Here is a 17,770-nt window from a genome sequence, read left to right as displayed (position 1 = left end):
GCCTCTTGGATTTTCACTTTCAAAAAAGCTTTGGGTGCCTGGCATGTTCCCCAGTTTTAAATGTCCTTGGTGTCTTTTCCTCCCCCCACGCTTTTTTTGTTGTTGTTGTTATATTTAAAGGAAACCAGTTTCGTTGTTCTTTCCTGCTGGAGACGCTGCTCCAGGCAGGGGAGGGGGAAACAGGCTGGCGACGGCCACAAGGGCCAGCCCATCGGCACTCCTTTCTGCTGGAAACAGGAAAGACAGGTTGCTCCCGAGAGCTTGGTTCTCCAAGGAAGGGCCGAGTGTGGATCCACAACAGGCTCATCACTCAAGCCAGGGCCACTGACCTAGATGAGCCCTAGACACAAATGCTAGCCAAGCCTCCAGGAGCAGCACCCAATAAAGCTCTCAAGTTTTCCCACAAATGAAAAACTTCAAACAAAATCTTTGGGACAGCCCACTGCACATGTAAATTCCAGAATCTAGTGGAGGGATTTCTGGTAGGGAGACCCCCTGGGGCCAGTTCCAGTGCAAGAAGTTAGAAGCCGTCTCCTAATTTGATCTGTGTGGGTGTGTCACTGACATAATTTGCTGGTGGGCGTTCCTGCTCTCCAGGAACCCAGCTTTGGCTGGTAGAAGCCCCTTCCCAAAAGAAAAATTCTCTCCACATGCACGCAGTTACAGCAGTCCCTCCAGAAGGGCCCGAGGGTGAGTCCATGAGCTGGGATCGCATGTGCAGTCCTCTAGACGCCTTTCCCAGCTAGATTTTCCTCTCCTGATGGCTTCAGGGAATTGGGACCTGCATAAGCAGTTGTCTCACAAGCTTCAGTTTCTGCAACACCCTTCTCCACCTCTTGTGTTTCAACACAACCTTGTCAGCCAGCGGCCTCTGTGGCTCCTGCTGTGTCCCGCTGAAGAAGAGGAGCGCCTTTCTTGGCTGGCCTTCCTCTGGGCAGGCTCTAGGCAGTGCTCAGGGCAGCCCCTCCAGAGAGGGCGGTGTGGCTCTTGCACTGAGTGGGAGGGTCTGGCCCGGGCTAGGCAGGCACAAGAGAGACCAAGGACTGGCCAGAGGGGGTGTCACTCCTCCTGGAAAAACTGGGTGCCCCCACTTATCACCAGCAGCAAGTCGCAACAAAGAAGGGGGTACAGCCCCCATACCTTTAACAGTTGGGCAGAAAGGGGGATTTGGGGAGGAATAACTCATCACATCATAAAAGCAGCACCCTTGCAAAATCCCATCTGCAATGTGGCTATTAAAAGGTAAAGCGAGCCTTCTCCACAGCTGCTACCTGCACCCCCAGGTCTGAGTCACACCGTCTGTTTTCCCTTCCGCTCCATGACTGTGCCTTTGGTGAGTGGCAGTGCCATGTGTGAACTGACCCCACAGAAAAGCACCCCACTCACAAATCATTCACACATGCCAAGCCACCACTTGACAGGACAGCTGTGAAGCAATGAAGATGCAGGCTTGAACCAGAGCCCTCATAAATATGTGGAGGAGAAACCCAGCTCTGCCGAGATAATGGATGGGGCACAATGAAAAAGTTAAGAATAAGTCTAGCGCAGGGGTGAACATAAGTACAGCCCTGCTGGATCAGGCCCAAGGAGGCCCATCTAGTCCAGTATCCTGTTTCACACAGTGGCCCACCAGATGTCTCTGGGAAGCCCACAGGCAAGAGGTCTGTGCATGCCCTCTCATCTCCTGCGCTTGCTCCCCTGCAACTGTCATTGAGAGCCATCCTGCATCTGAGTTTGGAGGCGGCCCACAGCCAGCAGACTAGTAGCCACTGATAGACCCATCCTCCATGAATTTGCCTAAGCCCTTTTAAAGCTACCCAAGCTAGTAGCCATCACCACATCTTGTGGCAGAGAATTCCGTAGATTAATTATGCGCGGTGTGAAAAAGTACTTCCTTTTGTCAGTCCTAAAATTCCTGGCCCTCAGTTTCATGGGATGATCCCATCTTCTAGTGTTGTGAGAGAGGGAGAAAATTCTCTCTGTCCACTCTCTCCACTCCATAATTTTCTACACCTCTATCATGTCTCCCTGTAGTCGCCTTTTTCCCAAACTCAAAAGTCCCAGATGCTGTAGCCTGCCCCATAACGAAGGTGTCCCTGATCATCTGGGTTGCCCTCTTGTGCATCTTTACCAGTTCTACAATTTCCTTCTTAAGAGATGGTAAGCAGTACTCCAAATGTGGCTGCACCATAGATTTATATAAGGGCATTATAATATCAGCAGTTCTATTTCCAAGCCCCTTCCTAATGATCCCTAGCATGGAATTGGCCTTTTTCATAGCTGCCGCACATTGAGTTGACACTTTCAACAAGCTGTCCACCATGACCCCAAGATCCTTCTCCTGGTCAGTCACCGACAACTCAGCTCCCATCAGTGTATATGTGAAGTTCTCAGGAGAGGAGAGCTGGTCTTGTGGTAGCAAGATTTGTCCCCTTAGCTAAGCAGGGTCCACACTGCTTGCATATGAATGGGAGACTAGAAGTGTGAGCACTGCAAGATATTCCCCTTCGGGGATGGAGCCGCTCTGGGAAGAGCAGAAGGTTTCAAGTTCCCTCCCTGGCTTCTCCAAGATAGGGCTGAGAGAGATTCCTGCCTGCAACCTTGGAGAAGCCACTGCCAGTCTGTGAAGACAATACTGAGCTAGATAGACCGATGGTCTGACTCAGTATATGGCAGCTTCCTATGTTCCTATGAAGTTGAGGTTTTTTGCACCTGCTTACATTGAACTGCATTTGCCATTTTTTCGCCCACTCACCCAGTTTGGAGAGATCCTTTTGGAGCTCCTCACAATCTGATTTGAATTTCACTACCCTAAACAGTTTGGTAGGGTCAGCAAATTTGGCCACTTCACTGCTTACACCAACTTCTAGATCATTTATGAATAAGTTAAAAGAACACTGTACCAATACATATCCTGGGGGGGTCACACTTCTTCCCTCCATTGTGAAAACTCTCCATTCAGTCCTACCCTCTGTTTCCAGTTGAAGCTTTTTGAAAGTCCAAGCATACTATGTCAACCAGATCCCCTGTTGACACTCTCAAAGTACTTCAAAAGGTTAGTCAGGCAAGACTTGCCCTTGAGGAAGCCATGCTGGTTATCTTTCAGCAAGGCCTTTTCTTCTAAGTGTAACAATTTTGTCCTTAAGTATGCTTTCCATCAAATTACCAAGCACAGAAGTTAAGCCTGTAGTTTCCCAGATCCCTCCTTGATCCTTTTTTGAAAATCAGAGTTACATTAGCTATTTTCCAGTCACATCTGAATTCCTTCAGAATTCTTGGGTGGATACTCTCTGGCCCTGGCGATTTGTTAATTTTTAATTTTGGAAAAACTATACAGTTTAGAACATGCTCTTTCATCACCTCAAATTGACCCAGTTCTTCAGCCTCCAAGCCTGAAAAGCTCAGTTCTAGAAGGGGTATACGATTAGTATCCTCCACCATGAAGACAGACATCATCGAGGAATTCAACCACCTCCCTGGCAAGTTTTCTGCTTCGAGAAGGGGTTTTTTTGGTTATTCCCTTGACATTTCTAGCTATATGCTCCTCAAACTCTCCTTCTGCATCTTTGCATTTCTTTTGCCAGAGTTTATGTTCCTTTCTCTTCTCTTCATTTGGGCTTCCATTTTTCATTTTCGGAAGGATGTCTTCTTCCCTTTTATAGGTTCCTGGACTGTGCTTGGTATACATTCCAACTAAGCTTCTATTATTGTGGTTTTAAATAAGTTCCATGCTTTCTGGAGTGATTCAACCCTCTTGATTTTCCCTTTCAACTTCCTTTTTACCAGTCTCCTCATTTTTGAGAAGTTTCCTCTTCTGTAGTCCAGCGCATCTGTGTCGGACTTCCTTGGCAATACTCCACTTACATATAAGCTGGAGATTGTTTTCTCTCTGGTTTGTTCCACAACCAACTGTTCTAAGGCACAGGCATTTCATGTCTAGAAATTTAGCCTTTCTGTCAATACCCACATGCGAATTTGCCCAGTCTATGTGAGGGTAACTGAAGTCACCCATTATTACTGCTCTGTCTCTCTGACGCTTCTCTGATGTGCTTCTCCAACTCCAGGTCACTCTCAGCATTTTGATCCGGAGGGTGATACAACATCCCTAGTAGAACATTTCATTTCAGCCTTTATATTGCCACCCATAATGATTCTGTGGAGGGCTCCAGAGCTCCTAGGTTTTCTAGCTTGTTGGATTCTATCCCTTCTTTAATATGTACTACTACTCCATGTCCAATCCTCCTCTCCCTATCCTTTTTGTAGAGTTTGTATCCAGGAATAACCGTGCCCCACTGGTTCTCACTGTTCCATCAGGTTTCCGTTATGCCCACGATATCTATGTTTTCAGTAACAACCAAGCACTCCAGCTCACCCATCTTGGCTCAGAGGCTTCTGGCATTAGTATATAAACACCTATATACTGGGTCTCTTACCTGGTGTTGGCATGTGCTCTCTCCCTTACTGTCATTTGACCTTTTTGACCAGCCATCATGCATTTTCGTCTGTTCTACTCTGTCCCCTTCTGGTTTATCAGAAAGGTTTGCACCCTTGCACTTTAGGGGATTTTTCTTGCCAAACCAGATACCACCCAGTTCCTCTCAGCATTCCCCTGTTGGCATCATTTTAAAAGCTACTCTGTGACCTTCTTGATTTTAAGCATCAGCCATCTGGTTCCATCTTGGTTCAAGTGCAGCCCGTCTCTTTTGCACAGACTTTGCTTGCCCAAAAATGTATTCCAGTGCCTAACCTGAAACTCTCCAGTTGTTGTTGAACTGCAAATCCCATCAGCCCCAGCAACAACGTATTGCATTCCCTGGAGATGATGGGAGTTGCAACAGTAGCCAGAAAGCCTCAGGTTGGCCAGCCCTGGTCTAATGCTACCCAAGTGAACTGCAAAGAGAGAACCTCCAGTTCCAGGTTTCTATGAAAGGCTGCATGTTTTGTAAGGACCGGGGCCTTTGCAGCCACCCGCTCCATGTTTAGTTGGCATGAATCCCTCCTAAAGGACAGGGCCAGGAGCACAGAGGTGCCTACGCTGGACAATTCCAATGGCACACCCTACTGGGAAGTTCTCCTGCCTAAACCCCAATGAAGGGAGAACTGGCCTGGACTTGTACAGCTAATGTTCATTTCCATGGAGCTCACACAGGGGACCGTCGTCCTGGTCAACGGCGTCCCATGGGTCCCCCAGCCCATCACCCAAAGTGGCCCCCACTGCAAATGCTCTCCATGCAGACCGTCCCAAAATCTAAACAGAGATGTAAATCCATCAACCTGCATTCAGGGCATTTTCAGAATGAGCAGGCTGAGAGACCTTAAAGAATTCCTCTGCCTCTCTCAATAGTCATGTGGTTCCCATTAAGGCAGAAATGCATTTCCCCAGCTGATCAGCTGAGGCAGAGAAGGCTGGTGGGTTCTTGAGATGAAAAGCCATGGGGCAGGCGGGCGGGGGGGGGGAGACCTCCAGCGGAGACCCAGGAGCCTAGCTTTCTCAACCCTCCTCCCATGTGCCACAGCAACAAACGTGAGCTGCGAGGGAGATCTTGATCACGCACAAGACAGATGCCGTCACTCCATTCGCCATTAATGCCTGGAGACGGGTGGCTAAAAATAGCTCTGACGGAAAAGGCGCTCTTCAAATACTGCAGTCGAGGGGGAGTGAGTGAGGGCTCCGCTTGTTCCCGACGTGCTAAAGCTTCAGACTGCAAATAAAAGACGGACACAGAATACCAATGCTGTCCAAGAGCCCGGGCCTCTTGCAAACCTTCCCACCTGTGCCCTTTCCCATCCGGCTGGCTCTAGGCGGACACAGTTGACTAGATAGCTCTGCTAGCCACAAATAGTAGCTAGGTAGCTCTGCTAGTCACAATCCCTTCCACATAAAAGGGGTTTCTCCTCATCCTCCTCTTCTTCTTGTCCCCTAAAAGCAAGAAACCATCTAGCAACATTCAGAGGTTTTTTAATCCTCTGCTTTCCCCCACACAAAAACCAAACGCACTGCTATTCTCCCTAATGGTATTATCAAAACCTGTGTGGGGGTTTAACACAAACACACAACAACAGCAGGACCAACCTAAGCGGATAGGAGCATCATGCTCCCTCCGCTATGTAACAATGGAACAGTTTATCCAGAGCGAACAGCAAACTCTCCTCTCTTCCAAGCATGAGGACCCCAAAATGGAAACCCAACTGCAAAAAGGAGGGGCGGACGTCTCTTCCCATGCCGCCTTCCACAACCACCTCACCACCCAGCAGCGGCGGCGGCGGCAGCAGCAGCAGCATGGGTCCCTTCCAGCAGGGGCCTCCAAAGCCGTCACCACATGGACCTAGTCAAAGAGGCCGCTGGGACCAAGGTAATTTTGGGCGCCAGCATGATCCCAGCGAGAGGACCTGGCAAAGGTGAACACGCCGCTTCCTACTTCCCGCCGCCTACACGCTGCAAGCCCTCGCACCATGCCGGGCTTTGCTGACTCACAGGGAGGCACACACTCTGCCTGCAATGTTTATAAACCAAAAAAGCCACATGCAGCAGGCAGACAGTGGATCCAGTTGGGAGCAGGAGCTGCCAACCGCATCAGGTGGCCACATCTCCGGACTGGCGGCAGCAGCAGGAGGAGGAGGAAGGGGCGGCTTCCACTGCCCTCTGCTCTAAAATTAGGCGCACCCTCCTCCAATGCGCGCCTACATCTTTGACCAGATTCACGACTTTGGGAAAGCAACACAAGAAGCAGCGCCAAGAGGGGAGTGGAAAACCCAACATGATCCTCGGCGGAGAAGTGGAGAAATCGTTTAAAGGGGCTGTTCCTTCCCTCCCTCTTCTTTACTTTCAAGGAAACAGCTAACCGTGCATAGGAGAACATAAATTCAAGTTGCTGCTTTCCATCTTTATAAATGGAAACCAAAAGCAAACTGGAAAATTCACCCAGATATAGAAATAGAGAGAGACATGGAAAGAGAACCCGATCGTGTCCACGAACACACTTTGGGCAATAGAAATGCCAAATATGAATTTCATTCTGATGGTCCTCCTCTGCCTTGTGAGTACTGTAAGATATTCCACCTCCAACTATAACAAAAGGCTCACACATTCAGCAAAGGGCCAGGTTAGCATCAAAGATTTAGACAGATACTTTTGGGGAGAAGTTAAACAGAACCTTGCCTGGCTCCGAGCGATTCTACGTAGAACAAAGTGGTAGAATTATGACCTATCCCATTTCAGACTTCAGATGGGGGGGGGCATAATTTTTGAATGCTTCCCCCTGTAAGAAGTTCCTTGCAACTAGTAAACTAGCACATCAGAGAGAGAGAGAAAAGTTTAGCAGATTCCTCTCGTGCATTTTATGGAAGGGAGTCTCCAAAATGATTACATTTCCTTTAGAAAAGGCATTTATTTCTGTAGTGGTAGTCACCATGATTATATAAAGCACTATATAAATATCCGTAGTAGTAGCAGTAGTAGTAAATAACTTTGGGTTTTTTTAAGGCATTTCCCCTGAAGTTAGAGAGTTGAGAATTCCACCATCTCTGCCCAGCGCCCCGCTCAGGAGCTCTAACAGCAGGAAGGGGCCAACCCAAACAGAGGTACAGGAAGCAGTAATCAGAAGCAGTCCTTCCACAGGCAGCTCAAGAAGATGCGATTCACAAACCACAGGCTGGCACAAAACTTCTCTAACTCCAAGAAACTAGCCGCCCCGCCTCAGTCTTCCTCTTATGAAACAGGAAGAATGCTGGGGGCCTCCCTCACAAGAGGCTGGTGAAAACAGAGAGACAAATGGCCAGGAAATGCTGCTATCCAACACTGGAGCAAAATTCTTTGTGCTTAAGGAGGGGAGGGGAGGGGAGGTTGTGCATCGAGCCGGTGTCGACTCCTAGCGACCACAGAGCCCTGTGGTTGTCTTTAGTAGAATGCAGGAGGGGCTGGCCATTGCCATCTCCCGTGCAGTCTGAGATGATGCCTTGCAGCACCTTCCTATACCCCTGCAGCCTATATTCTGAGAAACACACCAGCGGGGATTCGAACCAGCAGCCTCCTGCTCTCTAGGCAGGCTGCTTCCCCACTGCACCAAAGCACAATGCTGTGCCAAGCGACACTGGATCCTGCAGCCTGAACCAACCATGCACATTGAGGAGATCTGTGTGCCTCTCAGTTCATAACACTCTTCCTGGGACGCAGGGCCCGCAAGACTTCTGCCCCGGCCCCTGAAGATCTGGTTCAACCACTCCACCGGCTTCCAGAGTTCCAGAAGGGCATTCCCCTTCTGAGCATCTATTCTCAATCACAAGAACGAGAAACCCGAGTGTGTTACAGCAGAGACAAAGAAGAGAGCAACTCCGGTTCTCAGCCTGGTGCCGGGGTCTCAAGGGAGGCCTGTGGCAGCCCCCAGGAGAAGGACTGCCGACCTGAGCCTTGCTCATCCACAGTGCCCAACCCCGCTCCACCCCCCAACAGTGGCCAGAAGGGAACCTGCAGCCAGCCCAGCCAGGAAGAAGAATCGCACACCCAGGGGGCCAGGCTGTCCCTGCAGAAGAACACCTCCTCCGGGCTTGGCGTCCAGCCCGCGCTTCTCACCCCTGGGAGAAGGTGCCAACATCCCTGCCTCACTTGCCTGTCTGCCCACTTCAGATCCCGGCCACCAGCCCACCTTTGGCCACGCCCTTTGGAGCCTCCTCTGCCCACACGGGATCCTGACCCCAGCTGGTCTGACACAGACCTCACTGGGCCCTGACAGCAGGGGTCTGGTTTCTGCACCCGTGCCCAAGGGTCGCATGCACGCCGTCCTGCCTACAGCACAAAGCACACACATAGAGACACAACGGTCCTTGGGTCTGGAAGGCAGCCCACGGAGCAAGAGGATGCCTGTTATATGGCACACACTTGGCTTCCATTTGACCTTGATGGAGAAACCCGATCGCTGGCTCTTCCTGTGCATAGGCCATTCCTGGCTTGCCGTGAGGCACATGATGCTCGCCGAGTGCCGGATTGCAAGGAGGGTAGCTCCCGGGCGGAGGCATTAATGGCCAGTTGCATCAGCCCTTTGATCTTGGAGCCAGGCGCGCGTGCACGCACACACACACACACACAAAGACACACACACACACACAGAGACACACCCTCCCCTCCTCCACAGCCTCCCCTGGACACACTAGAACTTTTGGTTTCTGCTGGCCTCCCCACATCTCTGCCTCCCACGTGCACTGCTCCCAGAAGGCGCATGGCTGGAGCATTGCCTTGCATTGACCATGTCCCAGGCTCAAGTCATGACATCTCATCTCGGGGGAACACAGAACCGGCTAGGAAAGACCCTCCCCCACGACCTCAGCAAGGAGCGATGGCCAGTCAGGGTCGCCCCAAGTGGGTGAGATGGTTGAAGGGGCTGCGACTCAGTGCTAGAGGATCTGCTCTGCTCGCAGAAGGCCCCGGGTCCAATCAGGGCTGGAACCTTGGAGAGCCGCCGACAGTCAGCACAGACCTGGCCGGAGCTAGATGGAGCAGGGCGCTGACTCAGTATCTACAAGGCAGTTTCCGACAGGACTGGGGGGTGGAGGCAGGGAGGAAACCCACCGGATGCCCAGGTGCTGAAAGGGACAGGCAGGATAATCCCATCGGGGCCTTTGCCTGGGCTCCACTTCTCTGGGGCTGCTGGGGGCCGCCTTCACCTCCCCTCCCCTCGCAAAGCTCACTTCTGCACTTCTTGTGGGGCTCAGGCATCCACAGCAAGGGAAACCCAAGCTCCCCTCCCTGCTCCTTTTGAACTCTAAACTAGCAAGTCAAAAACTTCTTATACCAGCTGGGATGAAAGGGAGCCGCAAGCCTGCCTTTGCGAAGTCTGCGTTCCCCTGGCGGGCGGGCGGGCGGGCGGTGGAGAGAGGAGGGGGCTGTGCGAGAAGGCACCCAGCCACTTGTCCGCAGACCGCCCTGGACCAGCTGGAGCCACACAAACGCTGGAAGCCATCAGAACCAGCTACACACACACACAGAGGAGCCCATCCAGAAAAGATGCACAGACTGATTTGCACACGGCTGCTATTCCACAGGGCCACGGTTCCTCATTGCTGGGAAAGAAGCTTCATTTAGCCACCGTGTGGCAGCTGACACCTAAGAGGCAAGTGGGACTGCCATTTTAGATGAAATAAACAAATCGGCATCATTGCATCTCCTAAAGGATCCATTTTGAATGGCTTTCGGGAAGCAGGCAGAGAGGGGAGCACAGAAGAGCCTGCTTGTCCGTCTGCTGAGAGGCCTCCCCTTCTCCACCCCTCAAGCCCATCACATCCCCGACGAGAGGACAAGGAAGCACTGCAGCCGGGAGAGCTCCCTTCCGGGCAGAAAGGCGACCCGCGTGGGAGACAGGCGTGCAGCAGAGCAAGTTCACATGGAAGTGGGGAGGGACACAAGAGGGACCCGGGTACTCTGACGTTTTGTATTGGGGTTCTCAAGCTTAGGTCCTCGGGTCTTGTTGGGAATGTTGTTGTTGCCTGGGGATGATGGGAGTTGTAGTCCAAGACACCTGGAAAGCCAAGCTTGAGAACCCTTGTTTGACACCACAACTTCCAGAAACAAAGCCGACTGCTCAAAAGCTCCAATCGCAATTTCCTGTACAGGGATTGGGACGCCAGAGAACAAGTTATCCCCGTCTCCCTCTCTTTGGTTCACCTTTGATCCGAGACCTCAGAGGATTACAGATCCATGCCATGCATTTTTCCCAGGACTGGAGACAGATAACATTTTAACCAGCCCTCAGAACGTCTGTCCGCCCATCACAAGAGACCCCTTTTCAGAGAGCACTTGAGGGAGGCCGCAGCAAAAAGTCTGGCGGGTTACTTGACCCCGCCCACCACCTCGGCACCAACTGGCCGTCCTCTCCCCATCATCCCACCCACATTCCTCTGGACTGCTGCTCTGCCCTTCTGTGACATTCGGACAGCTCAGTCCATGACTTCATTACCATGAGCACATCTCTCTGAGTCCACTGCAAGAGATACGTCCTGTGAAGGGGCCAATTGTAAGAGCGGTTCTTGCACCTCTCTCTGTCTTCCTTGTCCCTTTTGCATGTTGCCACTGGATAAACCATATCTAAAGCAACAGATGAAATCTAGACCAACCAACGGCTGCATCCACAGCTGGTGCGGCAGAGCCACCAAGACTGGGAAACGTCCCGTCGGAATCTCTCCTCACCCACACAGCCCTTGGTCAGGCTTAGGCCCCTGGTTCTGCTGCTTCTGCCCCACAACCCATTGAACGGAGGTACCCAACAAGGCTGTTGAAAAGGTGACTGAGTCCACATATGGGAAGCACAACTGAGAAATGAAATGTACTACAGACTAGGGGTTCTCAAATGTGGGTCCGCAGATGTTACTGGACCACAATTCCCATCATCTCCAGCTCCAATGGCCTGCGTTCCAACAACATCTGGGGGCCCAAGTTTGAGAATCCCTGGATTATAGTACTGGCATCCTGCCCCCCACCCCCCAGCTCCTTGGGATGAGCCGCTACAGGCACCCACACTTCTCCTGCTGCTGGGAGGACTGAAACACTCTCCACCACCCACTCGGCACTCCATCCGCTGCACTGCACGCTGCCCAACTGGCCACCTCTCAATTCCACGCCCCCGCCCCCCACCCATCTTCTGTTTGCCAAGAACACCCACCAACATATGCTGCTGCAACACCGAGGAGGGCATTTCGTCATCATCTGAGCTGCCGCCTCTCAGGGATTTTCCCACAGAGCTGCTCTGCAATCTAGAGCAGCCCACGGAACTGGACTCCACCGGGCGCGCACAGAAAGCAAGCGCTTCCGTGGCCAGGTTGCTCTCTGCACGGATCAGCACAAAAAGAGAGCAGACTGTAGCCACCAGCAGTGAACGAGCAAAACGACCCAACTCCATGCCCAACTCCCTTGCGGCATCTCTTCCTCTCGCCCTCAGTGCTTAGGGAAGCTTCGGCCCCCATTGTGCACCCTTTGGACAGAGAGAGCATCTCCGCCACATCGCAGAAAGGTTAAGTCAGTCGCCATGGTTACGTCAGGATGATGTCACATCAGCTTCCAAGCAAGCGCATCTCCCTCAGTCTCCTTTGCTGGTTTTACTACCGAGATGGTGATTGGGGGGTGGGCAGGGGGAAAGAAGGAAGAGCTCAAATCACAGTTCACCTCTCAGAAGCGGGTGTCAGAGATCACCTTTTGTGATGCTCCCTGTGTGTCAAAGGAGAAAGAGGTCCCAAAGAAACCTGCCGGGAGTTGCTAAAACAACACACACTCCGTATGGGATTTCTGCACAATTCTCAGACCTTTCAGACAAGTGAGTCTGGAAAGCAAAATGCTGAAAATGAGCTTGAGATCTTTGCTGGCAGTTGAGCGACACCCCCGCCCACCAGCCCCCCCCCCCCAACGTCCACCCCAACGCCTGTCAACGCGCTTTTGTCGCCTGGAAAAAGAGAGACCCCAAATTGTTACCTGGGCTGCTGCCAGGACTTGCCCCTGCGTGCCGGTTTCTGTACCGTCCTTTACTTCCACCTGCAAAGAGGAGAGAGATAATTTCTAAAAACTACTTTTAAAAGGCAACCCGAGTCCAACACATGCAGAATCTGGCTGCAACCGGGGAGGGGGGTGGGGGGGCCGGCTTCCCCTGCAAGGCCTGCAGTGGGCTCTCTCAGTGCCCCTCCTCCATTTAGAACCATCTGCTCTGAAGCAAAGAGGAAGGACAGGAGACAGGGGGGGGGAGGAAGCCAGGAGGCCCCCTGCATTTCGGACGGGGAGCCCGGGGAGCCCGGGGCAGGAGATGCATTACCTTGCTGGGCCTTGCTGCCGCAGGGGGGGCCCCCTCCTCCTCAGCTGGCCGGCTCAGCCCCCCACCAGCTCAGCCCTGGCAGCCTGCCGCCGCCTCCTCCTCCTCCTCAGCCCCAGCGAGCCTCCAGCGCTACCGAGGAGCAGCCGCAGCCATCTTGCCTCATTCTCCTTGAAGCTGCTGCTGCTGCCTTACAGAGAGACACCCGGCTGCATTCAGGGGCTTTTCTTCTGCCAGACGCGGCTGGAGTCATTATCATACTGCCGAGCTCCAAGGCCTCTTCCCCCCTCCCCAAGAAACAAACAGGGTGGACGTGACATGCATGCCCAGCCGCCCACCCGCCTGCCTGCCTGCCTCCCCCCCTTCCTCCTCCTCCTCCCTCCTCCTCCTCCCAGAGGCGGAGAAAAAGTCCGTCCTACCCGCAGCACTGAGGAGGGAGGGAGGGAGGGAGGGAGGGAGGAGGGTCCCTGAGCACAGTGACAGCCAACTTCAGGAGAGGTGGTGGGATTTCAGGAAGAAAGGGAAACCCCACACAGCAAGGGAGGAGCAGGGTTAAGGGGGGGGCCCTCGGGAGCTGCTGCACCCCAGCAAGCATGTCCACTGGCGTTGCACGGGGAACATGAGAAAGGGGGCTTGTGGCCTGGGGAGGGAGGAGAGGGCAGGCTTCACACACAGGGAACCCCCACACACAACCCCCAGCGTGTCCAGCTCAAAAGGAACAGGAGGGAGCAGGTGCCAGGAAGCCGCTGCCAGTCAGAAGAACTGACAGTCCTGGGCTAGATGGACCAAGGGTCTGACTCTGCACAAGTGTGGACAGAAAGACCCACAAACAGATTGCAGGTCCATGCAATGAGCCCCTGCCACAAAGTCACAGCCGCTCCTGGCTCAGCTCCACAACGCACCCCTGAGTTTCCAAAGTGCTTCACCTCCCCTGTGGATCAGCCTCGTGATTGCAAATGAGGCTTCCACATTCGATTCTTTTGGAAAAGCTCTTTCTGCACAGAAAACCCCACACCAGGGTAAAGGCTGCACGGAAGACTTCTCTCACTCACTCTTCTTCTAAGTAGGCTCAGCACCAAAGGAAGTACTTTTTCTCACAACACACAACCAAGTACTGGTGCCCAACTTCTAAGAAGAGGGTTGCTTCTTGCACAGTACATTTTTCGTGGTTGTTCTAACACACATTTCATTTTCAGTGCTGATATCCACCTCACAGACTCTTTTGGCTCCAAAAGGTAGGCTACAAAGACATAACAAGGGCTACCAGCTCCGACAGCTTTGTAAGATGCCATCAGTTAGGTAAATGCATGGAAGACTGTGACAGCTCCAGGCCAGGCCCATGGTCTGCAGACAAAACCTCCATGCGCAGAGGAAGTATGCCCCTGAAGACCAGATGTTGGGGGACAAAGAATGGGGAAAGATCAGCATCTCCATTCCTACTTTGGAGCTTCACAAAGCATCTGGGTGGCTACTTCTCATAACTGTAAGGTCAAGGTCAAGTGTGCCATCAAGTTGCTTTCGACTTCTGGCGCCCACAGAGCCCCGTGGTTTTCTTTTTGGTAGAATACAGGAGGGGTTGACCATTGCCTCCTCCTGCACAGTCTGAGACGATGCCTTTCAGCACCTTCCTATATCGCTGCTGCCCAATATAGTACCAATGGGGATCCAAACCAGCAACCTTCTGCTTGTTAGTCAAGCACTTCCCCACTGCACCAAGATAAGCTCTTTGTTTGTTTGTTTGTGTTTGTTTGTTTGTTTGTGGCTCTTCTTTGGGAGGTTTTGGTGCAGGAAGTTTTTTTTAGATAGTGTGATGTATTCAGAGCTGCAGCCTGAAGCTGAACAGTCCGAGGAGAGCTGGTCTGGTGGCAGCAAGTATGACTGGTCCCCTTGGCTAAGCAGGGTCTGCTGCCCTTGTTGGCATTCAGGGATTCCCCTTAGGGCCACAGCTGAGCAGAAGAGTACCAGCCGGCTTGCAGCAGAAGGGTCCCCGTTCCCTCCATGGCCGTAGCCTCTCCAAGACCTGAGAGAGACTCCTGCTGCCTGCAACCCTGGAGAAGTCGCTGCCATTCGGTGTAGACAGTACTGAGCTACGGTCCAACTTTGTATAAGGCAGCTTCGTACATTCCAAGAACAGATGGGAACAGCTCGCCCTTTGGTTCTGAAAAAAGAGGGGGCTGGAACAAGGCAGAGGAGGTGTGGAGGCAGAGTTGCGCCCGGCCTCCTGGCCCCATGAAGACACACATGAAAACCAGAGTGGGGAGAAAGTGGCAGGCACCTGCCTGCCCTCAGAGACCCCTCCTCCTTTTGCAATCCAAGGGCATTGCCTCACACACCTGAAGCGTATTCACAGGGCTATTAAGAAGCATCCCACCAACTATTCATCATGCTCATTCTTTGCTTCATAACCTGGAAGGGGGAGCAGAGAGACGACTTCACTTTTTGCAGGCAAAGTCTGCAGCAGCACTAGACCGTGGTCTTATTCAAGACGCACCCCTTCTTGCACCCGAGCGCCCAACAGCCGGAAGACTGCAGAGAAGGGAGGGAGGCACCTACCTTCTGAGCAGACTTGCACACTCAGCCTCCCCAGGACAGCATCATCCTCATGCACAGGGCTCTTTCGGTCTGCCTGACATACAGCCATGCAAAAGATATGGAACTGCGTTCTTCAAGCAGAGAGCTGAGCACCCCAGTCCCATCCTACCCTGCAAGATGTGCTTAGACTTGCCCCATCATCTGTAGAAATCCTCCTCAGATTGAAATCAGCTGCCTACACGGAAAAAAAAAATCACCGTCCCACCACCTGGCGCGCTGCTAGGATCAGCAGAGGCTCAGCCACGGGTTGCGGAACCTGTTTATGCACGCCTGAGGCTGAATTCGGGCTGTGAGTAGAGATGGATGCGTGCTGCAGGAAGCAGGAGAGCAATGGCCAGCAGCACCGTAAGGCAGGCAAAAGGCTGTGTGACAGAGAACCCGGTGAAACTGGAAAGCTTCCATACACCTACAAGCACTTACATTCTAAGAACTTGCACCATTCTGCCTGGGATCATGGGAAGCTGCCATATACTGAGTCAGACCCTTGGTCCATCTAGCTCAGAATTGTCTACCCAGACTGGCAGCGGCAGCGGCTTCTCCGAGGTTGCAGGGAGGCGTCTCTCTCAGTCCGATCTTGGAGATGCCACCAGGGAGGGAACTTGGAAACTTCTGCTCTTCCCAGAGCAGCTCCATCCCCTGAGGGGAATGTCTTCCAGTGCTCACACATGTAGTCCCCAATCCAAATGCAAACCAGGGTGGACCCTGCTTAGCAAAGGGGACAATCCATGCTTGCTAACCACATGACCAGCTCTCTTTCCTGCGCAGCTCCTATGTAGCACCTAAAAGAGTAGTAAACTATGCAGATAAAAGACTAGCATGGTTCTCTTTTAGCAGGACCATTTAGTGGGAGCATATCACCCCAAATATATGCAAGCTGTGTGGCTTATTTGTATGTCTCCAGGCCCAATTCAAGGTGATGCCTCATCTTTCAAGCCCCGAAACAGCTGCATCCCTTAAGGACTGCCTTTCCCTGTACGTACTCCCTCATATGCTCCATCCTGCAACAGAGGCCCCCACACCAAGTCTCAGCAGCGTGTGACGTGAAGCCGGCTTCTCCCTGGAGCGGGGACTTTCCTGTGGTGGGACCAACATTCTGGAATCCTCTTGTACTGGAAGTCCATCTGGCCCACCCTTCTCTTGTTCCGATGCCTGGCGAAGACCTGCCTCTTCTGCAGGACTCCGAGGAAGAGTTCTGACTGCGAAGTGCCTAATGCAGCCATGGCTAGCCTGACTCTCCAGCTATTACTGCACTACGACTTCCATCATCCTCAGCCACAATCTATTGCAGCTGGGGACCATGGGAGTTGTAGTGCAACAACCGCCAAAGAGTCTCAGGCTAGCCACCCGCACCCTAATGTTGTTATACTCCTTTACTAGCCTTAATCTTCCTGACAGAAAGTTACCCATGCCGTCTATTTTGCATTGCCTACTTGATGAACACTCAAAAATGCCCCACAAATGCTAAGTGCAGAGATTACCCTAATAAAGACCGCAGGGACACCACCAATAGAAAGCCACGGGGACATCCACGGCTCAACTGCCTGATGGGAGTTACGACTGTTGACATGTCTACATTAAGAGGCGCAGCCAGATTGTTAACTGGCCATGTAAACACAGATGTGATTTGCCCACACGTTCTTCTCCTCACGGCAGGGTCCCACTGCAGCCAGCTGCTCTGCCCCTTTTGCATGTGTGAAATGCTCCATCCCAGTTCTTGCATTCAGTAACGGCCTCTTTGCAGAGCTGGTGAGCTGTGCTGTTTTCTACACTTCACAGCAGCTGGGCGGCCAGAGGAGGTGGCCAGTGGCCAGGGCACCCTTTCCCAAAAGCCGCTCTCCCCTCTGACCATCGTGTGATGAGGGCACATATTAGAGCGGAGCGACCGATTTGTCATGAACCAGCTCCTCAATGTGGACAGGCGGCTGACATTTAAATGAGAAAGTCTCCTTGCAATGAGAGAGAAAGCCGGGAGGGGGACGGGAGATTCATGGGTCAGCAAGCACTTGCATCTCAGGCTGAAGATTGCACACACATATACCCCCGCTGTGACCCATTGGGGGGAAATAAAGCCGTGGTCATTCACCTTTCCCCCTCTAATCAATAGTGACCTTAGAACAACAACAAAAACCCATCCCACATTTCTACAGCAGAGGTCTCTGGCCCCCGCCTGCCTCAAACACAACCACAACTGAAAATCCCTCCCATTAGCCACAGAAACACTTTGCATTTAGCAATCTCCCCTCCCTTGTATTTAAACAACACCCATGACAACCCCATTCAAAGTGCCACGTGATACAGAATCCAAGCTAGCTGAAGCCCCCCCCTCCATCCAGCAGAGCCCGGCTGGCCAGCAGAACAAAAAGAGGCAGCAGAACAAGTGACAGAGACTGTTCACA

General features: G+C 52.4%; 1 protein-coding gene across 3 annotated transcripts in view; it reads right to left on the bottom strand.

The window, feature by feature from the left end:
• Window positions 1–17,770, bottom strand: part of TET3 (tet methylcytosine dioxygenase 3) — a 112,262-nt gene that overhangs the window by 72,070 nt on the left and 22,422 nt on the right. For 2 of the 3 annotated variants that reach the window (XM_053269640.1, XM_053269641.1), the window contains one exon: window positions 12,452–12,511. In XM_053269640.1, the coding sequence (XP_053125615.1) occupies window positions 12,452–12,511 (60 nt within the window). Of the gene's footprint in view, window positions 1–12,451; window positions 12,512–12,785; window positions 13,099–17,770 lie in introns of those variants that run through there. The other variant, XM_053269642.1, reaches the window with a different exon arrangement.

This window comes from Hemicordylus capensis, chromosome 8 (genome assembly GCF_027244095.1).
Source record: "Hemicordylus capensis ecotype Gifberg chromosome 8, rHemCap1.1.pri, whole genome shotgun sequence".
NCBI classification, from domain to species: Eukaryota; Metazoa; Chordata; class Lepidosauria; order Squamata; family Cordylidae; genus Hemicordylus; species Hemicordylus capensis.
This window is presented reverse-complemented; position numbering and strand designations above follow the sequence as displayed.